General features: G+C 42.1%; 1 protein-coding gene across 1 annotated transcript in view; it reads right to left on the minus strand.

Annotated features, from left to right (window-relative positions):
- Positions 1-13,018: 13,018 nt before the first annotated feature.
- The window catches only part of AIFM1 (apoptosis inducing factor mitochondria associated 1), a 135,281-nt gene continuing 120,622 nt past the window's right edge, over positions 13,019-27,677 (minus strand). Inside the window, 2 exon segments of the mRNA XM_029607178.1 lie at positions 13,019-13,691; positions 21,936-22,044. Of these exon segments, the coding sequence (XP_029463038.1) occupies positions 21,973-22,044 (72 nt within the window). The 3' untranslated portion in view covers positions 13,019-13,691; positions 21,936-21,972.

Genomic DNA, 27,677 nt, shown 5'->3' on the forward strand with positions numbered 1-27,677 from the left:
CTGCGCCCGAGCCAATAAACAAAAAACCCACCCTGACACTTTAAAACCAATCCCTTAGCTTCCCCCACCCTCCTGACCCCCCAAAACCTTTTTACAGGTACCTGGTGGGTCCAGTGGGGGTCCCTGGAGCGATCTCCCGCTCCCGGGCCGTCGGCTGCCACTAATCAAAATGGCGCCATTGGCCCTTTGCCCTTACCATGTGACAGGGCATCTGTGCCATTGGCCGGACCCTGGCACATGGTAGGAGCACTGGATGGCCCGCGCCATCTTGTGCTCCTACCATGTGACAGGGGCTGACCAATGGCACCGGTAGGCCCTGTGACATAGTAAGGGCAAAGGCTATCGGCGCCATTTTGATTACTGGCAGCCGATGGCCCGAGTGCAGCAGATCGCTCCCGGACCCCCGCTGGACCACTAGGGGCTTTTGGCAAGTCATCTTGTGCTCCTACCATGTGACAAGGGTTGACCAATGGCACGGATACCCTGTCACATGGTAAGGGCAAAGGGCCATCGGCACCATTTTGATTAGTGGCAGCCGACGGCCCAGGAGCAGGAGATCGCTCCAGGGACCCCCACTGGACCACCAGATACCTGTAAAAAGTTTTTGGGGGGGGGGTCGGGAGGTGGGGGAAGCTAAGGGATTAGTTTTAAAGGGTTGGGGTGGGTTTAGGGGTTATTTATTATGTGTGCCGTTTTCCCGCCCTCCCCAAAACGATAAGAGAACACCCACGATCTATATCGTGGGGTTTTCCTATCGCTTTGGGGGAGCCCCGATTTCTAACGATTTTGAAAATATCATCTGATATTTTCAATCGTCCGAAGCCCGATTCACATCCTACTGGCCCCTACTTACCCCTTACTTTCAGAGGGGCTTCAAGAAAGAGGCAGGAGTGATGCCTGCTCACTCCTGCCCTCACAAAGTCCTTTTAAAATGAGGACAGCACCAAAGTGATATCACTCAGCATCGGTCTCAGGTTGTACCGCTGTGTTTGTATTAAAATTGCAGAAAGATGTCAGGTCTAATTTTGTACAATATGCAATGAATTCTCAAAACAAACTTTTGACCCTGCACCAAATATTTATGATCTTCATACATACAGTATATCTGTATTTTCTTAGTCTTTCACCATCTATAGTACACCAGTACTAATTATTGATACTCTACTGCTATAAGGAATATTTTAGTTGCAGATAAAAAACTTGTCATGTCCACCAATACGCTTATCTTGGTTCCAAAATCTGCACCCCTGTAATTAAAACATATGACCAATGCATTTATCTTAATTTCAAAGTCTGCACCTCAACATGGGTCCATGTTTGAAGTTCCTATTACATTTGCATCAGGGGTAGTAAATTTGGAGCCTACCTTCTTATTTAGTACCTAAAGGAAGAACAAACAGTGTATTTAAATATATTTATGCGCTACAACAACCAATCCATATGCTGCCACATATCTACCCTACTACATGTCTCCATTACTTTGAATAACCATTGAGATCTAAATGCCAATTTTGTTCTTAAAGAGAAATAAACCTTTTTTTAAAAGAGAATATCATTCAATATCTATATTGTCTATTAGGAATGACAGTATTGAGTTTTAAAATCCAAACTTGTTTTCTTGAGTTTAAACATGCTGCTCTGTCACCACCCCTTCAAAGTAATCCTGACCTGTTCATAACCATTTAAGCTCATTGAAAGCATGAGATGATTCATGCAACATTGTACCATCAAAGCTGCTACATTTGAGTTGAGATACAACTACGATGTTCATTCAATCTTATTTTTTGGCCCTCTTATTGCTTCCCACATACAAACAATGAACAGGGGCATAGGACAATATATGTGGATGTGCAATCCATATGCCCCTTGAACATAAAGCTTTCCCTTATTTCGGGACATACCCATATAGTGCTTATCACCACTTGCTTACAATCGGGCCGACATAGCAAAGTCCGTGGGAGAGCGGGCGAATGCCCGCTCTCCTGTGCGCGTGATTCAGTATTCAAATTAGGGTTGGCGGTAAAATAGGTAAAAAGAGGTGCTAGGGACACTAGCGCGTCCCTAGCTCCTCTTTTTGGACAGGAGTGGCGGCTGTCAGCGGGTTGACAGCCGACGCTCAATTTTGCCGGCATCAGTTCTCAAACCCGCTGGCAGCCACGGGTTCGGAAACCAGACACCGGTAAAATTGAGCATCCGGTTTTCAACCCGTGAGCCGCGGGCCGACTTCAATTTTTTTTTTTTTAAACTTTTGTGTAACTTTCGGGACCTCCGACTTAATATCGCCATGATATTAAGTCAGAGGGTGCACAGAAAAGCAGTTTTTACTGCTTTTCTGTGCAATTTCCCGGTACCCGGAGAAATTAGCGCCTACCTTTGGGTAGGCGCTAATTTCTGAAAGTAAAATGTGCGGCTTGGCTGCACATTTTCTTCTGAATCGCGCGGAAATACCTAATAGGGCTATCAACATGCATTTGCATGTTGCGGACACTATTAGGTTTCGGGGGGGGGAGGGGTTGGACGCGCATTTTTGACCCCTTACTGAATATAAGGGGTAACGCTAGCACGTCAAAAACATGCATCCAATCGCGGGTTAACAGTGCACTCCGCTGGAGCAGACTGTACTGTATCGGCCTGAATGGGAGCTTCCTGTACTGTATCGGCCTGAATGGGAGCACTGTACTGTATCGGCCTGAATGGGAGCACTTTCCATATGGAAAATGGACTTTATTGTCAGATGCCAAACTGTCAACAGTGGGGGCTGGCTTCTGGGCAAAGTGCTTGTACAATAGAGTCCTTAATATTATGCCCCCTCAAGTATGCAAAGCAAGGTTCTGTTTGAAGGGTGTATGCGCAATGCAAGTATATGCAGATTTCTCAGAGTACCTTAATATAGCCTTGGTTTCTGGTCTTGGCAAGCCAAACACAATAGAGTACTGGCCACGAGGTAGGCAGGCCACATTAAACAGGGCGACAGGCTTCTTTTTGCCCGTGGGCCATATTTTGCCCATCCGTTGCATATCCTACCTTCTTGCCTGCATTGCACCTGCTGTTAACTGATTTATGTATGAGGCATCCACAGTGACTGCCCTTTTTTTTTCTTTTTTTTCTTTCAGCCTCACCTGGACATGTTATGCTCAATCTTCAGGAGCAGGATATACATAGCCCCTAAAGATGGGGACCAGATCCTTGCTAACCCTGGAAGAATCTGCTATCCCCAAGTACCTAGGTGCCCATAGTAAGGGCCATTTTTAAAAATGTCTTCTCTCGTTTTCTTTGAAATAAAGCTTTTCTTGTTTGTTGTTCTTTCTGGGTTTTAGTGGTATTGGTCGGAATGCTGTGTAAACTGCCTCGGACTGGAGTCCCTCGCAATTGGGTGTCCTAGGCTGAGAGTGGGGGTGAAGGTAGAGACTCATGATGTTCCCTGAGGGGGCACGCTGAAAATCCCCTTTCCAGCCCGGCTTTGTGTGGTCAAATGTGACCCACCCAGTCAGTCTCTGAGGGGTAGGAAACTGCCCTGCGAGTGGGTGTTGATCTAAAAAGAAACCTTTGCAATAAATAATTCTTGCAGTAAAAATGTAACAGTTTTATTTTACTGTGATAAACAAAAAATATTTGAAAACAGTCTGGCATAAACAATATAATAAGAATCTTTTCTTTAAACAATACTTCCAGAAGGCCTTTTATACACTCTTACTACAGTATTTAAACCACAATTATAGATTTCAAACAATTCAAATTTGTTGTTTGTGTAGTGCAAAACTACTTTAAAACACAATTAATTCTTTTTTTTTTTCATATAAACCTGATTCTATGTCCAATTAGCATCAGGTAAGTATTTTATTTGTACATCTCAATACTTTACTCGAAACCGTATGCACACTCTGAAAACTGGTATTTTAAGAAAATGATTCTTTATATTGTCTTTTTTTTTTTTTACAGGCTTTCCTGGAGATATCTTTATTAGCAAATGTTATCTTTCTGTGTACTAAACTAGCCAGATCTAATAGGCTGTCCTGAGGGGTGTGCACACTTAACTCAGATCCCAGGTAGGCGCTCCCTGTGGTCTCTGTAGCAATGGGTCTCTGGCTGATAGGTCCTAGGCAGCAGGTGTCAGTTTTTCCTTCAGGATTGCGTACTCCCTGACTATACCAAATCAATGAGAGAGACTAGCTCCCTGGCACCAAAAATCTTCCGCTAATTCAACTGATTTGTGTCAGGGTTCTAACAAAACAATACAAAAGCTCTCTCAGCCCTGCTCCTGACTGAGCTGCACTGGGGCTTAGTCACCCCTCCCTCCAGCAGCCCTAAACCATGCCAGCAAATGTGTATCAGACAACCTGGACACTTCATTACCTCATTTGGCAGCCACCATTATACCATCCTTCTTCTATCTCACACCCAACTGTTATATTTGAAAGACAGTTCCTTCATAAATTCAAGTCACATCTTTTCAACAAAAGGAGATTGGCTTTTCTGGGTGGAAGAATTGCTGGAGAAGAATCATCTAATTCTGGGATAAGAACTGGCATTACTAGTGCAATTTTTTGTTTTGTATGCAGGGTTTGAATCAAATTTGCCCGTTTCAGCTTTTCTGCATTGAGAAATTCGTCTTGGCACCAAGATGATTTTGGTGTCATAAGATTCCAGTGCTGATTGTGTGTGGCAACACTGTGACAGGATCCTTTGGCACCGAAGAGCACAATTTATTTCCTTCTTTACTGGAAAGGGAGGGATGTCTACACTGAATGTGCTGAATCAGGGTCCTCAGCGGGAGAGGACTCTGACTCTCAACCCTTTTTTTTTTTTTTTTTACAGATCATGTCTGAGAAGACTGCAGTAATTCTGAAGTGTGTCTCTCCTGAATATTTTGGCAGTGGGAGACATGCAAGTGCAGGCAGCACAATTTGACAAGCCCTGACCGGGGCCTAGACACCTTACATACCTGACATGATAATCTGTTATGAACCTCTTCACCTCATATAAAGCCTAACTTTCAAACCTATCCACAGTAAAGCATTTCCATGTGTTGTTTGCTGCTCTGCTTCCACCTTAGCTTCAGGACTATCAAAGACGCTGTAACTTCTGGTCTGTCTACTTGCCTGTCACTCACACTGTTACCTCCAGGCTCATACCAGCTATTCCTGTGGGTTGAAGGATTGTCTCTCCACTTATGATGAGATCATCTCAGTGACCCATTTAATCCCTGCATCGATGCCGGAGGCCAATGTGTTGTTTACTGCTCTGCTTCCACTTTAGCATCAGGACCATCAAAAATGCTGTGTAACTGCCTGTTACTCTCACCACTGGCTCCAGGCTCATACTAGCTCTTTTCTTGGGTCAAAGGATTGTGTCTCCATCCCCGATGACATCATCTCGTAGGGCCATTTCATCCGTATGGTGATGCCACAGGCGCTGCGCACTGGAGGGGTATGTGTCTTTGGCACGCGACGAAGGGGAGCATCAAAGGGGATCTCCCCTTAATTTCCCCTTTGTGTGATTCCCTGAGTGATATAATCTGCTTTTCTTCAAATTAAATTTCTCTTGGACTTTTGCGACATGTCCTCTTCCTTGGATATTCAGTTTCGGTGTTTTATTCTTAGAAAAATAAGATTTCCGAATCAGCACTCTCTCATTATAATGAGTCAAAGGCATTATGGTCATTTGGCAAACTCACCCCAACATTCTAATTTAGTCCCATGTAAGAACATAATAAATTGCCATACTGGGTCATACCAAGGGTCCATCAAGCCCAGCATCCTGTTTCAAACAGAGGCCAAACCAGGCTACAAGTACCTGCCAAGTACCAAAACACTAAATAGATCTTATGCTACTGATGCCAGTAATAGCAATGGCTATTCTCAAAGACTACTTGATTAATAGCAGTTAATGGACTTCTCCTCCAAGAACTTATCCAAACCTTTTTAGAACCCAGCTACACTAACTGCACTAACCATTTATTTATTTATTTGTTTAAACAGTTTTATATACCGTTGTACGGACGAATCCATCTCGACTGTTCACATTTTATATCCTCTGGCAACAAATTCCAGTGCTTAATTGTGTGTTGAGTGAAAAAGAATTTTCTCCGATTAGTTTTAAATGTGCCACATGCTAACTTCATGGAGTGCCCCCTAGTCTTTCTATTATCCGAAAGTGTAAATAACCGATTCACATTTACCTGTTCTAGACCTCTCATGCTTTTTAAAGACCTCTATCATATCCCTCCTCAGCCATCTCTTCTCCAAGCTGAGCAGCCCTAACCTCTTAAGCCTTTCCTCATAGGGGAGCTGTTCCATCCCCTTTATCATTTTGGTCGCACTTCTCTGTACCTTCTCCATCGCAACTACATCTTTTTTGAGATGCGGCGACTACAATTGTACAGAGTACTCAAGGTACAGTCTCACCATGGAGCAATACAGAGGCATTATGACATTTTCCGTTTTATTCATCATTCCCTTACTAATAATTCCTAACATTGTTTGCTTTTTTGACTGCCACAGCACATTGAGCCAACCATTTCAACGTATTATCTCCCATGATACCTAGTTCTTTTTCCTGGGTGGTACCTCCTAATATGGAACCTAACATTGTGTAACTACTGCAAGGGTTATTTTTCCCTATATGCATCACTTTGCACTTGTCCACATTAAGTGTGATCTGACATTTGGATGCTCAATCTTCCGGTCTCACAAGGTCCTTCTGCAATTTATCATAATCCACTTGTGATTTAACTACTCTGAATAATTTTGTATCATCTGCAAATTTGATTACCTCACTCGTCGTATTCCTTGGTTTTGACGAATATTGCACTAAGTTTTTTCTCAGGTATACTTTTAGCTTATCTCAATGCAAGATCAGTAAGGAACAAAATAATTGGTTCATAATATTTTGATAGAAACAATCCAGACCTCTTTTGTGTTGCAGAATCATGGATATTGGTCTCAGATGTAATACCGACCTACCAACTTTGTCCTCGCGATAATGCTTCTCCAAACCACAAACTATAAAAAGAGGTGGTGGACTCCTCATTCTTGTGTCCCCTTGATATTGTTTCCCCACATGAAGTACTATTTGTTAAAAGTGAAGATTGGGGGATTTGCCTATTCTACTGCATATGAGGCCAACTTTCATCTAATTACAAGCAAATCGTTGGAAATTAGGCAAGAATTAAACATTGTAGTGTTAGGGGACTTTAATTTACATGTAGATAATTATTCCTTATCTTCCACCAGTGACAATTTTCTAGCTGTAATGCATGCTTTAGGGTGGGATCAAATGGTGGAAGGTCCTACCCACTCTCATGGTCATACCTTAGATTTAGTTTCCATAAGTAAAGCAATGAGGATTCACAGTTCTGCACCTACTATTACAAGTCAAGACATAGGGGCAGATTTTCAAAGGGGTACGCGCTTAAGATACGCGCGTACCCTCCAAAAACTTGCCCCGAGCCTATGTTGCATAGGCTCGGCGGCACGCGCAAGCGCTGGGACGCTTAAGTCCCGGGGCTTTCCTGGGGGGCGTGTCCGGCAGCACGTCATCCGGGGGTGGGGCCGCGGGCATGGTTCCGGCCCAAGGGGTGGCCGCGGCCTCTGGACCAGCCCCCGGACCGGAACTTGGCGCGCCGGCAGCCGGCCCGGCGCGCGCAAATTACGCCTGCCTTGGGCAGACGTAACTTGTGCAACAAAGGTGTGGGGGGGGGGTTTAGATAGGGCTGGGGGGTGGGTTAGGTAGGGGAAGGGAGGGGAAGGGAGGGAACGGAGGCCGGCTGCGTGGCTTGGTGCGCGCAGGCTGCCGATTTTGGGTAGCCTTGAGTACGCAGACCCCGGATTTTAACAGAATCGCGTGGCTATCTATTGAAATCCGGCGTACTTTTGTTTGCACCTGGTGCGCGAACAAAAGTACACGCAAGCGTAGTTTTAGAAAATCTACCCCATAGTCTGGTGCGACCATCTCCTTCTAAATTTTAGAATTAAAAGTTTCAGCATCATTGGTACAATGTAATTCCTCCAGTAAAACTCTATTCAAAAGAAGTCTAATGAATATTGACAAACTTCGTGACCTCTGGGTCCTCAAAGTCCTTGCCATGGGCTCCCATGATCTCTGTGACTGCATCCTAGCAGAGCCATAGCCAGGTAAGTAAAAAAATGAAACAAAACTGCCCTTCCCATTACACAACAACATGATACCATGAGTTGGCAGACTGTTAAATGTTTGTACAGCAATGCCCACGGCCAGTACAAGGATATTAGGTACCCTCCACCCCATCACACACAAATTCAATTTTTGCATTTATATTATTGTACATGAAAAAGGACATTCAAAGCACAGTCTTCTGAGGTAAAAATATCACTTACAATCTGTATATTATATTTATTTGCACTGCTGTGGTGCCAACCAGAAAACCCTGCAAAAAAGCAAGAGGCACTTGGAACTCATATGGTATTAGGCCTACTGTTATGCATTTTGGGCATGGACATGTCCCTCAGAGCCACAAGAAAATAGAATTACAATGCAATAAACTTTCTATAATCAAAACACTAACTGCCAGCACTCAAACAGCAACAACTCTACTTATGAAAATTATCACTGCAAATATTACACCAGGCCTCAAACATCAATACACACCCCCTATTAAGAAAACAGAACAAGTCAAGCTGCTATAGATCCCTACATACAAACTACACATTATTGGAATACCTCATTTCAGTCACACATGCAGAACACAGATAGACCCTCAAATACAGAATAAAGATACCATAAAATATGAATAGAAATGTACAGACAAAAACTGAACAGGAAACCACAAGCCAAATTCTATATGAACTGCAACGGAAAAACAGAAGCATTACCATTCCTCATAAATCAGTAAAACCATACCAATAAGAAGAATAATTTGAAACTGAATAGAATAGCATTAAAAAATTAAAAACTCACATACACATTTTCCAAACATCAATATAGTATTTCAAATAATACATCCAATAACACCCATTAAAACTAATAAGGATTTTAAAAAATCCTCCGTTATCCATATATAGAACTTTTGATTTCTAGTAGCCCTAAAATTTTCATGTTAGCAGGCAGAGAGGAAGTGGGATCAGTTTCCCCACACACACATGCTCTCTCTCTCTCTCCCCCCCCCCCCCCCCACACACACACAGTCTTGCTCCCCTTCCCCTCATCCCTAGCACTCTTGGCCCCAAACCCCTCTTCCCTTTCAGACCCCTAACGCCCCAGCAGTTATTCTCCCCTCTCCTAGACACTCCACTCCCCAGGAGTCTTACTCCCCAGCCCCCTCTCCCCTTCCAGATCTCCCTCTCCCCAGCAGTCTTACTCCACAGCCCTCTCCTCACCCAGACCCCCCCACTTCCCAGCAGTCTTGCTCCCCAGCCTTTTCCCCCCTCCCAGCCCCCCTACTTCCCAGAAATCTTGTTAACGCTCCCACACCTTCTCACCTACAATCCTCTCACTCACCACAGGTGGCCAGTGCATTATTTCCTTAATGCTGCTCACCGCAATCCCCTCATGCACCCTCCCTGCTCCTGAAGAATGGAAGAATTGGGCCTTGCAGCGCGGGCTGCTTCTTCCCTCCTAGCTGCTAGTGCCTGCGCTGCAAGGCTCAATCCTTCCATTCTTCAGGAGCAGGGAGGGTGAGTGAGGGGATCGTGGCAGCGTTCATGAAATCATGTGCCGTCCCACTGAAAGCAGCATGGCTCAGCCAGAATTGCTTTTCCATTTACTGAGGCCACATATGACGGCGGTGCTATGGCGCCTTTTGGTAGCGGTGCCTATGGCTGTGGCCATAGGCTCGCTATGGGTCTGCATCCTAGAATGGAACAACTCTCTTCAGACCACTATTGTCCCACAAAAAATATTGTAAATAAAAGGACCTCTAGAGGATTGGAAGTCCAATGCATTTGAAGGTTATGTTCGGCCGGGGCCTAGTGACTTGTGAATATGTTGACTAATTGTTTTCTCTTTTCAGTTTGTGCATGGTGGGGGAAGAACATATGGATAGTTGGACATTCGTACATTGTGTGGGTGCATAAGCACAATTGTGTGGTCTTATGGGGTGCACTTGGGCCTGGCGATGTATGGTGTGACTGTCCATTGGTTGGGTTGGCGTGGGACGTTATGGGATAAACTGATATCATGTATGTGATACTGGCTACAATGGAAGGTTCAAAGCATGAGTGCTGATTCTAAATTTGGGAGGGAATGATTGGGGTAAATTGTCCAGTCGTTGGTTGATTAGCATCATTAAGAAGGGCAATGATAATTTCTGTTATCTAATGTGGTAATTTACTGGTCAAATATTATTTTGAGGCCTGCTGAAATCGAAAGAATCATTTGGAGGCGCAGCACAGCCAAGGCTACTCAGCAGATTGGTTCTTGGTTGTTTGCGCTGGGTTGGCAACATATTAAACATGAATGGGTCTTGGGCTTTGGGTAGTGGTCTTTTCCAAAATGATGGGGTTCATCTGTCCTTTGTATGGCAGGATTTGTTTACTCATGTACGAATCAGGGTCACATCTTTGGGAGTCACAGGTAGTATCTGTGCCAGTGGCGTGTTGCCCGAGCAGGATTACAATTTCAGTGGAATACTGAAGGGTTTGCTGACTTGATCGGCTGGTGAGGTCTGGAAATTCTAGGGTTCGAGTAATTGGGTGCAATTATTCCAGGAACAGCTTCTTGCTGGGCTGTGGCAAGTGCTATGCAATCTAGTGCCATGGAGCTGCCGGGTGGCCTGGGGCTATCCTTCTTGCTGAGGTTGTGATGATCACTGGGGTCTAAGTTATTTGGTGTCAGGGCTGGCTCAGGCTGATTGCTGTGTGTTTGGTAATAAAAGTGCAGCCTATTTGATTCCAATCAGGTGTCAGTGTGTTTACTGAGTGCAGGACAATCTTCGTTAAAGAGCTGATGCAGGAAGAATTGGGAGTCCTGGTTACCCATGTTATACCTACTATACCTAATTGTAATTCAAATTCAGCTCATGTTTGAAATGATGAGTAATCAAATCTAAAACACCAAATGGGAGCCAGGAAGTGCCAAAAATCAATAATACCAACAAGGCAAATCCAAAATACAAATATATAAACATAGATCCTATGTGAACAATTGATCAATATCCAATGTTTGAACACATCTTAGCAACTAGGGCACACTCACTGGCTTGCTGATGCATGTTCAAATATTGGATATTGGTTAATTGTTCACATAGGATCTGAGTAATCAAATCTAAAATTCAAATCTGGGACATATGTATGTGTTCTACTTTGACACTGGGATTCCATTGTGGTAGGAGAAAAAGGATGGTTGGTAATTCCAGCCAAAAGCCTATCATGGTTGGGAAAAAAAAAAAAAAGCATTTATTGAGTTTCTGAGATGCAGCACTTTAAAAAAATATATTTTCACCTAGTCTCGAGAATTATTGCAATTTGGCACCATGATTAAATTGCAATTGTATAATCAAATATATGATGATGGCAGATACTGCCTTGGAGTTCTACAAATACAGCATTCTTTTTTTCACTATCAAAAAGGAGAGAGAAAAGTATTACAAGATTCTTCATGTAGCATGAGGTCAGTTTGTGGTTACATACTTACATGGTGTCATAGATGGGTCAGTTGTCAGCTATACTCATCAATTGATTCTAGCAGTAAGTTACACCTTTCTATGTCAAATTCCACACCACTAAATCAAAAGGGGATTTTAAAACCCTTGTATCCATGAATTCAGACTATAATCCCTGATAAAAGCAGGTTCCCGGAGCTCCTTAGAATCCAAGACAACTTTGTGATGGTCCTCCAGTACTGACCGCTGAATTAATCAAATGGTGCATGGTGGAAGAAGATGTGTAGGATTGCACAGGGACTCTTCTCATTCACATGACCTTTTTAGGGGAATTGTGTACCATTGCACATTGAAAAATCTGCAGGAGGAGAAAATTGTGTATTTTTGTGTGGAATTAATACTGCAGCCTAAAGTATATCATTCTATGCTGCCAACAGGAACATCAGATCACCTAGGCTGGCAGAAACAGTGGCTTGGCGAGAGCAGAGGGAAGACTGGCTCATGTGGGTTAGTACAAGCAGTGATCCAGAGGATGCAGCATCAGAAAAGGAAAAGGAAGAAAGGGAAAAATGGAGAAAGAAAAAGGGGAGTCAAGAACCTTAGGGAGATGGGTTGGGTGCAGAGCTTGCTGTCCATCAGTGGATTACTATTAATATAATTATCAGACAGGTTGGTCAAACACCAGCCAGATGGCTATTCTAAGGGGAGAGAATATGGGAGTAAGAAATTGTACATAAGGCAGTGAACTATTATATTAGTCCTGGGGGAATTCTGCACCAGAAAAAGATTATGCATCTTTCAGTAATATCTTTTTTCTGCACTGGTTTAAATTATTCAGTCTAATAGCTATACTGTGTTATTTTGTCAAAATATGCAGTGTTGCAAAGTTTTAAAAAATTATGTGATTTCCCCACAGAGCCATGTCATGGGACAAAGGAAACCAAAGCAGAAACAATACCCAATGAAGTTTTCTTTCTTGAAGTAGCTGTATGTGTGGTCCTTGGCGTGACCTTTGCTTCCTCAGACATATGTTTTGTTGAAGTATAATTGTTCATTTTGTTGATCATTTCTCACAAGTTTCCTTCTTTTTCTTATGCTCTCACTGTGAAGAATTTTGGATATATCTTGATTGTCCTGAACTGCAGGCTGGAGGCACTGAGCTCATCTAGGATTGTACCCTTCTTGGGCAGCATGTGATATTTGAGAAATTTAGAATTATGGCTTCTATAGATCTGAATATTGCATATGATCAACCTGATGGCTCAAAAGTGGGATCCTCCATTTCTTGTAGCCATGGGTTTTCACTACTTGCCAGAATTTTTTCATGTGATTAGTGTAATGGCTTAGCGGTAAGAAAGAGTTAGATGCTCAACAGCAGAACAAAAATGCCACATTTATATAATTGAGCAGTGAAGTGTAGCAAAGAAATCACAGAAATAAGTCTTCCAGGGCAAAGTTCATTGATTTATTGTTATACATAACTACATCAAATTCTACCCAGCAAACAAACTTTAACTTTAAGGATATGAACAATAAGACACAGGACAGACCCTGTCAACAGAGGAATTTTGTAGTGTTCTGGCTACATGCTGTCCAACTGTTCATCATAGACAGCAACTTCCTTGTTGTGGGAGTGGCTTATCACAGCTGAGTTCCAGATATGTCTCCTTAAAATGCCAGTAACCCACCGGCCACTGGAATTCTTGAAAACATTCACACACACAAGATATTTAAAATATTTAGAAAAAACGGTTTGTCTTGGGTGAACACCTACAGACTTTGCATTCCCATCTTTCTTCCCCATCAGTTCCAGTTTTAGTTTTGACATTCAAGTCTTTTTAAAATAGCCTCCTTAGGAGGAATAAAGACCTCTATAGGCAAACTTCCTATGGATGATGGGGCCTTCTCTTTTGTCATCCTTGAATTAGGAGAGATGAACAAACAATAAGAAAATAACTTATCAAACATACATCTGATGAGAAGTTACAAGTGAATGTTTAGATTTCCCGGAGCTGCTCATTTTTGTATCCTGTATGGTAAGTACACAACTATCCTCAATGGAGCCTGGTGATTCAAAAATCTGTTATTCTGTTTTCAGTAACACCACAGGTTCCCCCTAAAAGAACAAACAGAATAGCATATCAATTGTGTTTACATAGACTATCATTCAGAAGCCTGTAAGTGACCAAAATGTCAACTGTCAATCCATGTTATCCCTGATGATTACTAGTAACTCCAACAGTATCTCTGCAACTATTTGTTTTCAAATTCTATCTCAATATTCATCTTTTGACTAGTTTGTGAAAGTTAATCTTACCCCAGCCTGCCAAAAGTAGTGACATATCTTACATTATCTTGAATATATAAGATGAAAGAAGCATGTGTGAAAGATACTATACAAAACTGCACTATATTAATTTTAATTTACATAATCCTTTTAACAAAAGGGTTCAAGTATGAAGGCAGAAAAAAAATCAATTTTATGTTATCTCAAATGGAGATTCATCAAGGCTATAATGCACATTAAACAATGTATATCACACAATATAACTATCATGGCAATAGCATCCTCAACCCCTGATTAAAAAATAAATCAATCAATCATTGAGTACAGTGGCACCCTCCTCCGGACTCTAGAGGTTCATAAAACAATTATTGGGGTCTAGTGGGGAAACTCCCCTCCTTTCCATTACCTAAAAATGTAAAATATCTGCCAGCAGAAGGACCTGAAGTGTCCCCTAGTCTTGGATCCAGTCGATGCAATTTTCCAAAATGGTGCAGAGCTGACCTCGCCCCAGTCACATGCCTGGGTCAAGGTCTGGGCACCAGAGCACAGTCACGTGACCAAAGTCCGGTGCCCAAATGGGGTGATGTCAGGTTGGCACCATTTTGGAAAGTGGCACAGACCAGGACTGGGGCTAGGGGAATGCCCAGGGCCTTCTTCTGGCAGAGTTTGGAGATTTTTAGGTAATGGGGGCTGAAGGGGGCATGCCACAACTAGACCCCTAGAATTGTTTTATTAACTTGTGGGGTCTGGGAGGGGGGGGTACCACTATACCAAAAAAAAATCATTAATAATTCTGGGATGGGGAGGGGAGAAGGGGTATTGGGGGGGGGGTGAAATGGCTGGCTATTTATTTTTATGGAGGGCAGGGGGAACCTGCCCCATTTATTGCATCTATGGTTGGGGGGGGGAGGGGTAGCCATTGTCCTGCGATCATCTGCTGCTATTATTAAACAGAGTGTCGATTCGAAAAACCATGTTACAATTTGAATAAGAGAGTATTTGGTGCTGAAGATGTTGGTTCAGAACACCGACCTAGTTATAAAACCAGCTGACAAAGGGGTGCCACGGTAATACAAAATAGAAAGCAACATGTGGATGAGATATACTCTCAATTAAGTGATCCAGTGAACTACTGCAAATTGGAGCAGGACGCTAGGGTGTCCCCCCAAGAATATAGAGCTGCTGAGGATGAAAGAGGGTTTTCTTACAAAAAAAAAAAAAAGAAGCTGCATTTCTTATAGTAAAGCATCTGAGAATTCCCACTATATATTTATCTCCAAAAGTTCACAAAGATTTAAGAAAACCTTCTGGGCAGTCAATAGTTTCAGCTATTGATTTGGTTTTGGAACCTTTGTAGATTTTTTTTTTTTTTTTTTTTTTTTTTTTTTAAGCCCTTGGTTTCACAGATGATCTTTTTTTGAGGGCCACCAAGCCTATCCTTAGGATTTTACAATCTCAAAGTGATGTATGGGACATGATTCTGGTAACCTGACATAAAAGTTTTGTATGCTAGCATACCCCAGCAAGAAGCTTTTGGATTTATTAGAACTACTTTGGAGTCCAGAATAAGACCACCATAGAGTCACTACAGAGTTTATTCTTACAACGGCTGAACTGGCACTTTGTAAAAATTATTTTTTATTTGAAAATGACTTCTACTAGCAGACACACGGAATGGCCATGGGCACCACCATCGCCCCAGGTTTGGTAAATCTGTATATGGCTACATTTGACAAAACCAAATTATATCAAGCTCCATGCTTTGTTCATATTCAACTCTGGATTCGCTACATTGATGACATATTTTGTCTTTGGAAATCAGATGTGGACTTCCTATAGGACTTTTTGTACTTAGATATAATTTGTCATTTACAATGACCCATCATTGTCAGCATATTTCGTTTTTGGACATCGATATTTATAAAGAGAACGATGTCCTAAGAACCACAGCTTTTAGAAAACCAAGTGACAAATACCTCTTACATTTCAGCTGTTCACCCATATAGTCTCCATTGTAATTTACCTCATGAGACAATTTTTACATCTGTGCAGAATCTATTCATCCAAGGATGATTTCTATACACAAGCACGAGTTCTGTTTAGAAGACTTATGCTTATGGTACAAGGTTACCCATATAGGGTCATAAATTCAACTTATAAAAGATTGGTTTATGCTGAAAGGGAGAGGCTCCTCATAATCAGCGGGGTCAAGAAGATGCACAGATTGTGTGCATGTTATAATATTCAAATACAGCACTGGCTGTGAAATCCCCTATTTTGAAACATTGGATCATATTAAAGACATATTTGGTTTCACATGGTTGCCTTTAGTAGCATACACATGAGGAAGGAGCATCCGTGAGGAGTTGGTAAACGCTTATTTAGTAACACCAACTTCACGAGCAGGTGCTGCCTCTAGGGGACATTGGATGTGCGGTCAATGCATGATGTGCAGTCAGTCTAGAACTGATTAATCATAGAGTGATGTCACCACCGACAAGGTCTATGCAGCAAGAGTACTCTGATTGTTCAACAACATACGTGGTTTATTTGATCGAATGTCCATGCTTTAAGAAATATATAGGAAGGATACGTCTACATATGCTTGATAAAACACTGTGGCTGTATAACTACCCAGAAGATACAAGTTCCCTTAGTTCTACACTGCATGGAACTTTCTCATACTTTTCAAGATTTGAAATGGTAAGTATTGGAAAGGTTGAAGAATCTCAGAGGGTGACCAGAATGCATTTTTAAATTTCAGAGAACATTGGATTTTTTTGTCTTGCCCCCAATGGGCTCAACAATGAGATTGCTTGGTACTCAGTTTGATTGGCATCTACATAAAATAAAGGGAAGTGAAGCAATAGTTTAATGACATTTCCTGGGGAACGCCATATTGGGATATCTGACTGATAGTGTATGTAGTTTGTTTGTTTCCAGTTTCTGTGGTGGTAGCTAAGGCACATGATTTTAAGAATGAATATACAATTTGATTTTTCTGCTCCTTAGAAATGCGAAGTGACCATACCCTGAAGGACATCCTTGTCCAAAACACAGACCTGTGTCAGGTTATGTGGGCAAGTTTAGGAGCGGTTCTGGAAGTGGATAAAATAAAGATAAGTACTAATTCTTTGAATTTGTCAAAGCATTCAGCATGGCAGAAGTTTGAATTCACAATTTAGGATATGGATTGTTTTAACTGCAAAACAATTTAAAAATACTACCACAATGGGAATTGCAGTGACCCATGATTATACTTAAGGCAGAGCGTGAACATCTATGTAAACATTTTATCAATGATGCCTATTATGATGGTCACACTTAAGTTTGGGGAGTCACTGGAGGATTAGGAGCATTATTGTGCACTACAAAAAATTTCACCTGCCATTTCTAAAGAAATAGATATGATACGACAGAACGGTTAACAGAAAGTGATACTTTGAATAAACTTTGTTGGCCAAATCTACTTTTCAATATTGACAAGAGAACCTGGAACAGTAATGGGTTTCCAAGTTGAATCATTTTGACAAAAGCTTTCAAAATCATTGAATGTTCTCAGGCATGTTTATGAGCTACTCTGCAGCTCAAAATGTTTGGCCATACTTGAATTGATCATTCTTGATGAACAGCGCAGAATGGAATTTTAAAACACAAGGAAATCATCAGAAGAAACAGATGTTTTGAAGAGATGTGGTTTGTTTCCTCAGTCAACAAGAACTAAAACCATGCAGTCAAACAGAGGGAATTGTGTCTCATTGCTACAATTGTTAAGTTATGCTGTTTTGTTTCACCACTTGGAAATGGCTATGATTTTCTCAGGAACATCAAACCACATTCAGAATAACTTCTTCAATTAAGGAAGAATTGCATGCAGAAAGCAACATTTGTTGATGTGCTTGCTAATGAATTTACAACAGTAAATCCTCAACTTTCTATATCAGTCAGATGTGTAATTAGTAACAAGTGACCAAAGAGGAGATTTTTGGGGTTCATCAAACTGAAAGACAGAAGTTCAAATGGAATTTCAACACTTATTCTTAAAATTTACTACAAAAACCTGTTTCTCAACATTTGATGGAGCTCCAGTAATAGCTTCAGATTTGCATGTAGTGCAATCCATGATTCAAAAAGAAGCTCCTGATACAATATTTGTTCACTGTTATGCACAGATCTTAAATGTAATACTGAATCAAAGTGCTGGATATATTTGACAGTGCAAGAGATTTTCTTTTCCACACGTAATGGAATAGCTGCATTTTTTTTTTACAAAATCAAATAAAAGAACTCAGTTACTAGATAAACTTGTAAAAGTAAGAATTCCTACAATAGCACAGATTCAAGGTGTTAACGGATCAATAACCCATCTCTTGCCTTGCAATGGGGCTACAGATGGCAGCAGAAAAAACACCATAACATCAATTATCTGCTGGTCAGCTGTGCCCTAACTATTTCTACTTCGAATAAAGATTTTATTTAGCTGAATAAAAATTATCGCATTCTCAAAGCAAAGGGCCAGCTTTTGAATCCAACTACATCACAAATATCGATGTTGTGTACTTCTTTTTAGTCACCTCATTGGTACATTATTTTTTTATCCCAACCCGACACAGGCCCATGTTTCAGCAACCACCATTGCCTGCCTCAGGGATTGTTTTATTTCTAACCCGGCATCTCTGCTCACCGTTAACAGCTTGAATCTGATGCTGTTGCTTTGAGAAAACTTTCTTGATGTTTTCCTGATGGGTTTGAGACTTTTTATTTGAATATTTTCTAGAATACAGTGTGTGTGTGTGTGTATATACAGTCGTTCTGTTATTTTCAATCACAGCGGTTTACAGCAACCAGTTAAATAAAATCACTTTCAACTGGCAAGTATTAAAAGCAGAATATGAAATAAAATAAAACAAATAAAATAAAGTAAAACAAATCAATATAAAAACAAAATACATATCAAAGAACACGTACCGTTCTGCTTTCTGTTTGCAAATTATATTGAAATATAATTTGTAGATAGAAGAGAAATTGAGGAGGAGTGGTTTTAGTGATGTGGGGTGTTTTTTTAATTTTGCTTTCATTATGTTTTGTTAGGAATTTGTGTATGTAAGTTTATAAGCTATTTTTATATAAATTTTGTAAATTGCTACGAGCCCAAAAATAGCATTTTCCAAACATAAAAAAAATAATAAATATTCAAGAAAATGAAATGCTTTTTTCATTTTCCATCATTTAATCCTTTTAAAATATAAGATCACTAACACTGAACAAGAAGGACAACCTGAAACAATAAAAGTAAATTCTACAAAGGAGCCGCAGGGCTCTATTCTACAAACAGAACTTTCAGGATAGACAGTCCACAGCTGCAATCCTGGTGCGAGGTCATTACAGACATCTCTAGAAAAGGGGGGGGGGGGGGGGGGGGAGATTCACATTTGTCTTGGCCAAAATGGTTCTCTCCTGCACTTCTAAGTTTTACCAAAGTTTTGGCTAGCTATCACAGGTAGATAAGAATATGCTTTCTGAAGACATGTCCTTCAGTGAAGGGAGAAGCTGTTTACTGCTAGCCTGCTTTCCAATATACTCCTGCAGTAGACTGCAACAGACCTGAACAGCAAGGTGCCAAACAGACCCATCCATCCCAACCTGTTCTCACTCCAGGTGTCGTCTTTTTGACATGTTCTAATACACAGGCCGATACAGTAAAGCGCGGCCGCAGTTACCCCATTTCTAACCTGCTATGGACGCACAATTTGGACACGTAAGGCGAACCCGCAATTCAGTATCCGGTTTTACGCGTCCTTACCGCTTCTTGAAATTGACGCGTATCCCTTTCCGCCCGCGGCATGTATATATGTTAATGATCGGATTAGCTATTCCCTCCGATACAGTAACGTGCGCCCAGATTATCGCCTTTTTAACCAACTATTTTGCCGCGTCTTTAACCTGCAAATTTACTGCCTACCACGACCCTGGCGTTAGTGTGGTGTTCAGTCAGCTTCCCGCTGCCTTGAGCTGTATCTTTGCCCCCCTCTGGATCCCTCCTTCAACCTTCTCTGCAGGCGACAACCCCTCCCCTGCAAGGAGAGGGGAGCTGGAGACCCCAAAAGCCTTCCCTTCTCCTCCCCGAGCGTGGCGGAGCAGTTTAGCAGGGAGGTCGAAGCGTCCGTTCATCCACCTTCCCGAGCGCTCAAGGCAGCGGGAGGTCGCGGAGTCCGTTCATGGACAGATTCCTGGGAGAGGGAGAGACGAGACGAAGCTAGAGTGTCTCCTTGAACCAGCGAGATGAGCCGCGACCTCCCGCTGCCTTGAGTGCCCGGCCTTCCCGTTGCCTTGAGCGCCTTCAGTCAATCCCGTCTCTGTGTCGTCGTCCTGTTTGTTCAGAAGGTGGAAAGCAGGGCATGCAAGATTAGACTTGGCGTTTTCACGCCACGCCATGAACGGACACCGCAACCTCCCGCTGCCTTGAGCGCCTGGGCCTTCCCGCTACCTTGAGCGCCTGGCTGGGTGCCCAAGCAGCTTGGGCACCCAGCCAGGTGCTCAAGGCAGCGGGAAGGTCCATGAACGGACTCCGCGACCTCCCGCTGCCTTGAACCCAGCTTTCCCGCTGCCTTGAGCAGCAACAACTAGGACTCCCTGTGGCCCTCCAAAGAACTAGAGTGTGAGTAGCATAAGTACTTTAAATATAGATAGTAAATAATAGGGTTTCCTGTATGGGCCTTCCCGCTGCCTTGAGCGCCCAGCTGGACGCCCAAGCCGGACGTCCGAGGTCGCGGTTTGGTCGTCCAGCCTGGTGCTCAAGGCAGCAGGGTCTGTAGAAAAGAACTTACCTGGTGGAATGACATTTCAAATGACATTTGAAATGACAGGTACCAGCGCACCCAGGATACTGTATAGGGCTGTATACCGCTCTATACAGTAAAATGGATTACGCACTCCTACCGCTTCATGGACGCACTTTGGACGCCGCTTGCATTTGCGTCTTATTTGAATACTGTATCGAGCAGTATGTGAACCAAACTGTGCGTGCGGCAAACGAGGCTGCGCCCGGCACTGCCGCACTCTTTCTTCCGCGTCCTTACTGTATCGGCCTGACAGAGACCACTCATGAGGGAAGACACAAAAGATAGCAACATAGTGTATCTGCCAGAAAGATTGTTCTTGGGATTAAAATCATCTCCTCTGCTGTGGTCCTAATGTTCTCAGCCCTGTCTTTGGGGAGATATGATTTAACCTTTCACACAGAAGGCACTTGTTGAAGCCACTAGATTTCTTCTCCTTCTGAGGCATCGGCAAAAAATTAATGCAGTGAAATCAAGTAACTTGATGACCAGAAAACCCCCCAACGAATGCTGCCTCGATACACTGGGTCTGGTGTAACACAAAACCACTAAAAAGTAAGAAACTTGAAAAATGCTCAAAAACCGACCTAAAGATGACTAGGAGGTGAAAGAAGGCTGCAGAGCTCCATAAGATAAGACTCCCATACTCTTGGAAAGCAAATTTTCCTAACAGCAGTAGAAAGAAAAAAATATCTGCAACCAGTGGGGTCCATGGAAAAGATGAGACTGAAGGAGTCCCCGCATGGAAGAGTGGTCATATAGCATGCTGCACATGCCCAGTAGGGTATGCACAAAGTTTCTAGAAACTTTGAAATAAGATTTCCATGCCGGTCTCCATTTGATGTCACATTTGATGCATAAGGATTGCTCTCCTACGTGTGGTTGAAGAACCAGATCTTTTTTCTATTTGGTGCTCAGTCAATACTTCAGCCCCTCATGTAGAGCTCCACTAGTTCAAGGATAGAGCTGAGTTTAGGGCTAAAAAATTCTCATGAGCAAACTACAACAAAGCATTTCTGAAATGGAACAGTGTATCAAAGTGTAGGTTTGGAAAAAATAACAAATGTGTATTTTAGAAGAAACCTGCTTTATTCAGCGATGCCAACATTTAAAGCATAGTGCACAAAACTGTTCACAAAGGTACACTGTACACATGCAGCAAAAGTGCACTAGCTTAAAACTGATTTCACAACTGCAAAATATTTTCTCCTTAACACTTTGTCACTAGTCTCACCGAGAATATTGATGGATGGCAGTCCCCGGGTTTCACTTTACTCCTCATGGATGTTGAACAGCTTTGCAACTTCATTGAGATCGGTATGTGCCTCACCATCCTTAATGATCTGAAGGGAACACAAAATAGGGCATTCACTGCTGAGCATTAGCCAAGCTACATGTAGTATTCTTCATAGTGCAGACTGTGGACATCTCTCCTTTTATATACAGTACACCGGTTAAATAAAATTGAATTTTTTTTCTGATTTTTGTGGCAAATGCCATTTCTTCCTGACTTTTCATCCAGGGCTGGAAGATGTGCCTCAAGACATTATAAGAACATAAGAATATGGAGCCCTGAATGTTTTGTGAATGAAATGAAAGAAGCATCTGATGATGTACATTTCTAAGAATAACTTTTCCTAACAGTAAAAATGTATTTGTAAATATTAACAGTGTGCCAAATTTTAGAAAACTAAAATATGAGTTCTAAAATAAATAAGAAAATATAAAACATTCAACATGAGAAATTCTTTGTGAAGATGTGTGAGAGTGTTCATAGAGTTGGAGACATTTTGAAGAGCACCAACAGGTGCTTTTTGTTTTCATCATATTTACACAAAATAAATGATTTATTCATTTTTTTTTCATCAACACATACATTCATGTACAAACGTTTGACCAGAACCCTGGTCAAATTGTATATTTCAATCTAAGTGAAAAGAATCTGACCCAACATTACACAGTGCAAAGTTAAACATCCAACAAATGTAAGAAAGGAAAAGAAAAAATTTACAAACCATTCAGATGACAGACCATCATAAGTAGCACTAACAGCCATTAGACCTTCATTGCTGTCTCAATAATCATTGGTCCTAAAGTCTTTAACTTATTTTTTGAAAATGTTTTTAAATATTTTGTAAATACAATTGTATCAACTTATCTTTTAACTGCTTGTCTGATGACTGCTGATGCTGATTCTTGCAGCTTTTGACTTCAAAACATGCTACTAGAGTGTACAAAATTATAGTCCCATTCATATGCCTAATCTCATTTTGTGAGAATGCATAGATCCTAAACTTCATCTAGCTGTGTTTCAATGAGATGCACAATTGTTGTAGTAGGATTTGATGGCAGCCTTTCATAATATGCCAAATCAGAAAGTTGGTGTATTTCAGCAATATAATCTGGCCATCATTGCACAACTACAGCACCACCTTTTATCTGCTGGTTTTATCACTAAATAAGAACATAAGAAATTGCCATGCTGGGTCAGACCAAGGGTCCATCAAGCCCAGCATCCTGTTTCCAACAGAGGCCAAAAACCAGGCCACAAGAACCTGGCAATTACCCAAACACTAAGAAGAACCCATGCTACTGATGCAATTAATAGCAGTGGCTATTCCCTAAGTATAATTGATTAATAGCCATTAATGGACTTATCCTCCAAGAACTTATCCAAACCTTTTTTGAACCCAGCTATACTAACTGCACTAACCACCTTCTCTGGCAACAAATTCCAGAGCTTTATTGTGCGTTGAGTGAAAAAGAATTTTCTCCGATTAGTCTTAAATGTGTTACTTGCTAACTTCATGGAATGCCCCCTAGTCGTCCTATTATTCGAAAGTGTAAATAACCGAGTCACATCTACTCGTTCAAGACCTCTCATGATCTTAAAGACCTCTATCATAACCCCCCTCAGCCGTCTTTTCTCCAAACTGAACAGCCCTAACCTCTTCAGCCTTTCCTCATAGGGGAGCTGTTCCATCCCCTTTATCATTTTGGTTGCCCTTCTCTGTACCTTCTCCATCGCAACTATATCTTTTTTGAGATGCGGCGACCAGAACTGTACACAGTATTCAAGGTGCGGTCTCACCATGGAGCAATACAGAGGCATTATGACATTTTCCGTTCTATTAACCATTCCCTTCCTAATAATTCCTAACATTCTATTTGCTTTTTTGACTGCTGCAGCACACTGAGCAGACAATTTTAAAGTATTATCCACTATGATGCCTAGATCTTTTTCCTGGGTGGTAGCTCCTAATATGGAACCTAACATTGTGTACCTACAGCAAGGGTTATTTTTCCCTATATGCAACACCTTGCACTTGTCCACATTAAATTTCATCTGCCATTTGGATGCCCAATCTTCCAGTCTTGCAAGGTCCTCCTGTAATGTATCACAGTCTGCTTGTGATTTAACTACTCTGAATAATTTTGTATCATCCGCAAATTTGATAACCTCACTCCTCGTATTCCTTTCCAGATCATTTATATATATATATATATATATATATATATATATATATATATATATATTGAAAAGCACCGGTCCAAGTACAGATCCCTGAGGCACTCCACTGTTTATCCTTTTCCACTGAGAAAATTGACCATTTAATCCTACTCTCTGTTTCCTGTCTTTTAACCAGTTTGTAATCCACGAAAGGACATCGCCTCCTATCCCATGACTTTTTAGTTTTCGTAGAAGCCTCTCATGAGGGACTTTGTCAAACGCCTTCTGAAAATCCAAATACACTACATCTACCGGTTCACCTTTATCCACATGTTTATTAACCCCTTCAAAAAAATGAAGCAGATTTGTTAGGCAAGACTTCCCTTGGGTAAATCCATGTTGACTGTGTCCCATTAAATCATGTCTTTCTATATGCTCTACGATTTTGATCTTGAGAATAGTTTCCACTATTTTTCCCGGCACTGAAGTCAGGCTCACTGGTCTATAGTTACCCGGATCGCCCCTGGAGCCTTTTTTAAATATTGGGGTTACATTGGCCACCCTCCAGTCTTCAGGTACAATGGATGATTTTAATGATAGGTTACAAATTTTAACTAAATTTCATTTTTGAGTTTCTTCAGAACCCTAGGATGCATATCATCCGGTCCAGGTGATTTGCTACTCTTTAGTTTGTCAATCTGGCCTACTACATCTTCCAGGTTCACAGTGATTTCGTTCAGAATTGCCTTTCAATTGGTTCAAAATGCCTCTTTCATCTCATCTAAAATTAATAAATGTTCATGTTTTTTGTTCTTCTACCCTAGTCAGATCTTTTAAGACCAATTCTATATTAGTCTTAATGAAAGGATCTATTGGACCAGCTGGAAGCCAAGATGACTTAGGTTGCACAATAGAGGTGTCAGGTAAATCAGGTGGATGTAATGCAAAGAATAATTTCACCTGCAACAGTCTAAAAAAATCTATAAAGATCTATTGGGCAAAGAAAAGGATTATAATAACAAGAGAGTATAAATGAAAGTCCTTTTCTAAGAACAATTAACTGGGTTTCAGTTAGTGACTTAGGTTTACACCAGTTGATTCTGCCGGAACTGTGACCTGGTATTTGGCCTGGGCCACCTCGATGCACATATTGAGGCAGACATCCTGTTCGCTTTCAACAAGAACCTATGAGGTCACATCCTGCTGTGCTCAGAGGACACCTGTTACAGGTAAGCAACTCTGGGCTCAGCCCAGCCAAAGATATCACTCTTTCTCTAACTTTGCTCACATCACCGCACACGCCAGCATATCCACCTCAGGAAAACTTAAATTTCCCACTTCTTGGGAGATGAGGGAAGCCAATCTCGGCAAGCATACGCCTTTAAAACTGGCTTCAGAAGAAGCCCAATCCAAAATTATCAAAAAATCCTTGACTGACCCAAGTGAAAGAAAACCCTTGCTGGTTTCCAAAGACTAGTAAAATGGGATCTTCTGAGGTCTCAGAACATTCCTGCATTGTTCTCTCAGAAACTTTTGTACCCACAAGGAATAGGAAATTGAAGAGAACAGCTCTTCTTCATGAAACAGTCTGACCACTGCAGACCTGTCTTCCCCTTCAGGGGAAAGCAGAGTTGCTTACCCGTAACAGGTGTTCTCACAGGACAGCAGGATGTTAGTCCTCACATATGGGTGACATCATCAGGATGGAGCCCAATCACGCAACACTTTTGTCAAAGTTTCTAGAACTTTGACTGGCACCTACTGAGCATGCCCAGCATGGCACTAACCCTGCACCCAGCAGGGGTCCCCCTTCAGTCTCATGTATAGAAAGAAGTACATGCGAAAAATAAAATAAATCGCAAGCGAACCCAACTCCACAGGGAGGAGGGTAGGTTTCATGAGGACTAACATCCTGCTGTCCTGTGAGAACACCTGTTATGGGTAAGCAACTCTGCTTTCTCAGAGGACAAGCAGGATGGTAGTCCTCACATATGGGTGAGTAGCGAGCTGAGGATGCCCGAGCAATGCATCAAATGCACCCAAAGATGTGCAACAGGCACAACAGGGGTGGATTTGGGTAGTAGGGCATCCTGAAAACCCTAAACGGGTTGCTGGTAGGATGTTGGGTAGTTAAGCTGAGAATACGTTTCGTAGAATAGACTGGCCAAAAATGGAATCTTGTCTGCCAGCCTTATCCAAGCAATAATGGGCTACGAAGGTATGGAGAAAGCTCCAGGTCGCAGCCTTACATATATCAATAAGAGGCACCGAACAAAGGTGTGCCACGGCCCTAACAGAGAGTGCTTTCGCATGGTCTTGTAGCGGAATGCCTGCTTGCTGGTAGCAAAAGGATATACAGTCCGCTAACCAGGAGGAAAGGGTCTGTTTTCCCACTGGATTTCCTAATTTGATGTTATCGAAAGAAACAAATAATTGAGTGGACTTTCTGTCGGCTGACGTGCGCTCTAGATAAAAGGCTAGGGCACGTTTGCAGTCCAGGGAATGTAGAGCTTTTTTTCCTGGGTTCGAATGGGGCCTTGGAAAGAAAGTAGGTAAGATGATGGATTGATTAAGATGAAATTTCAACACTAGTTTTGGTAAAAACTTAGGGTGTGTATGGAGGACCACTCTGTCATGCAGAATTTTTGTGTAAGGCAGGTAGGTGACTAATGCCTGTAACTCACTAACTGCGAGCGGATGTTATAGAGAAGAAAAATTACTTTACAGGTGAGATAGCGGAGATCGCAGGAATGGAGAAGCTCAAACGGAGGTTTCATGAGCCGCCCTAAGATAATGTTAAGGTCCCAAGTGGGGGCCGGAGGGTGCAATGGAGGTTTCAGGTGGAGCAAACCTCTCAGGAAGCGTGTGACTAAGGGCTGTGTCGAAATAGAGACATCTCCTACTCCGTTGTGGAAAGCTGCTACCGCACTGACATGCACTCTCATAGAGGAAGTTTTCAGGTCTGATTCTGACAGATGCTAGAGATAGTCGAGAAACTTCACAGTGGATTAAGTGAAGGGGTCTATGGACATTGACGTGCACCAGACCATAAACCTTTTCCACTTAGAACAATAAGAGTGTCTCGTGGAAGGCTTTCGTGAAGCTACCAGGACTTGGGATACCAACTCCGAAAGGTTAAGGGGTTGGAGTATTAACCTTTCAACATCCAGGCTTTCAGGGACAGGGCATGGAGGTTGGGGTGGCATAGGCACCTGTTCTGAGTTATCAGAAGCGGATCCTCCCCTAGAGAGATGTGCTGGCAAACTGATAGGTCCTGGAGGATTGGGAACCAGACTTGGCGTGGCCAGTGAGGAGCTATCAGAATCATTAATCCTTTGTCCCTTCGTAACTTCACGAGAGCCTTCGATATGAGTAGAAGTGGAGGGTACGCGTAGAGGAGACCACTGGACCACAAGAGGGCAAAAGCGTCCCTCAGCTGTCAGTGGTGGCTGCGAGTGAAGGAGCAGAAGTTCTCTACTTGCGGTTGTGGATGGACGCAAAGAGGTCTATCTGTGGATACCCCCA

The sequence above is a fragment of the Rhinatrema bivittatum genome, chromosome 6 (assembly GCF_901001135.1).
Source record: "Rhinatrema bivittatum chromosome 6, aRhiBiv1.1, whole genome shotgun sequence".
In the NCBI taxonomy this organism is placed as follows: Eukaryota; Metazoa; Chordata; class Amphibia; order Gymnophiona; family Rhinatrematidae; genus Rhinatrema; species Rhinatrema bivittatum.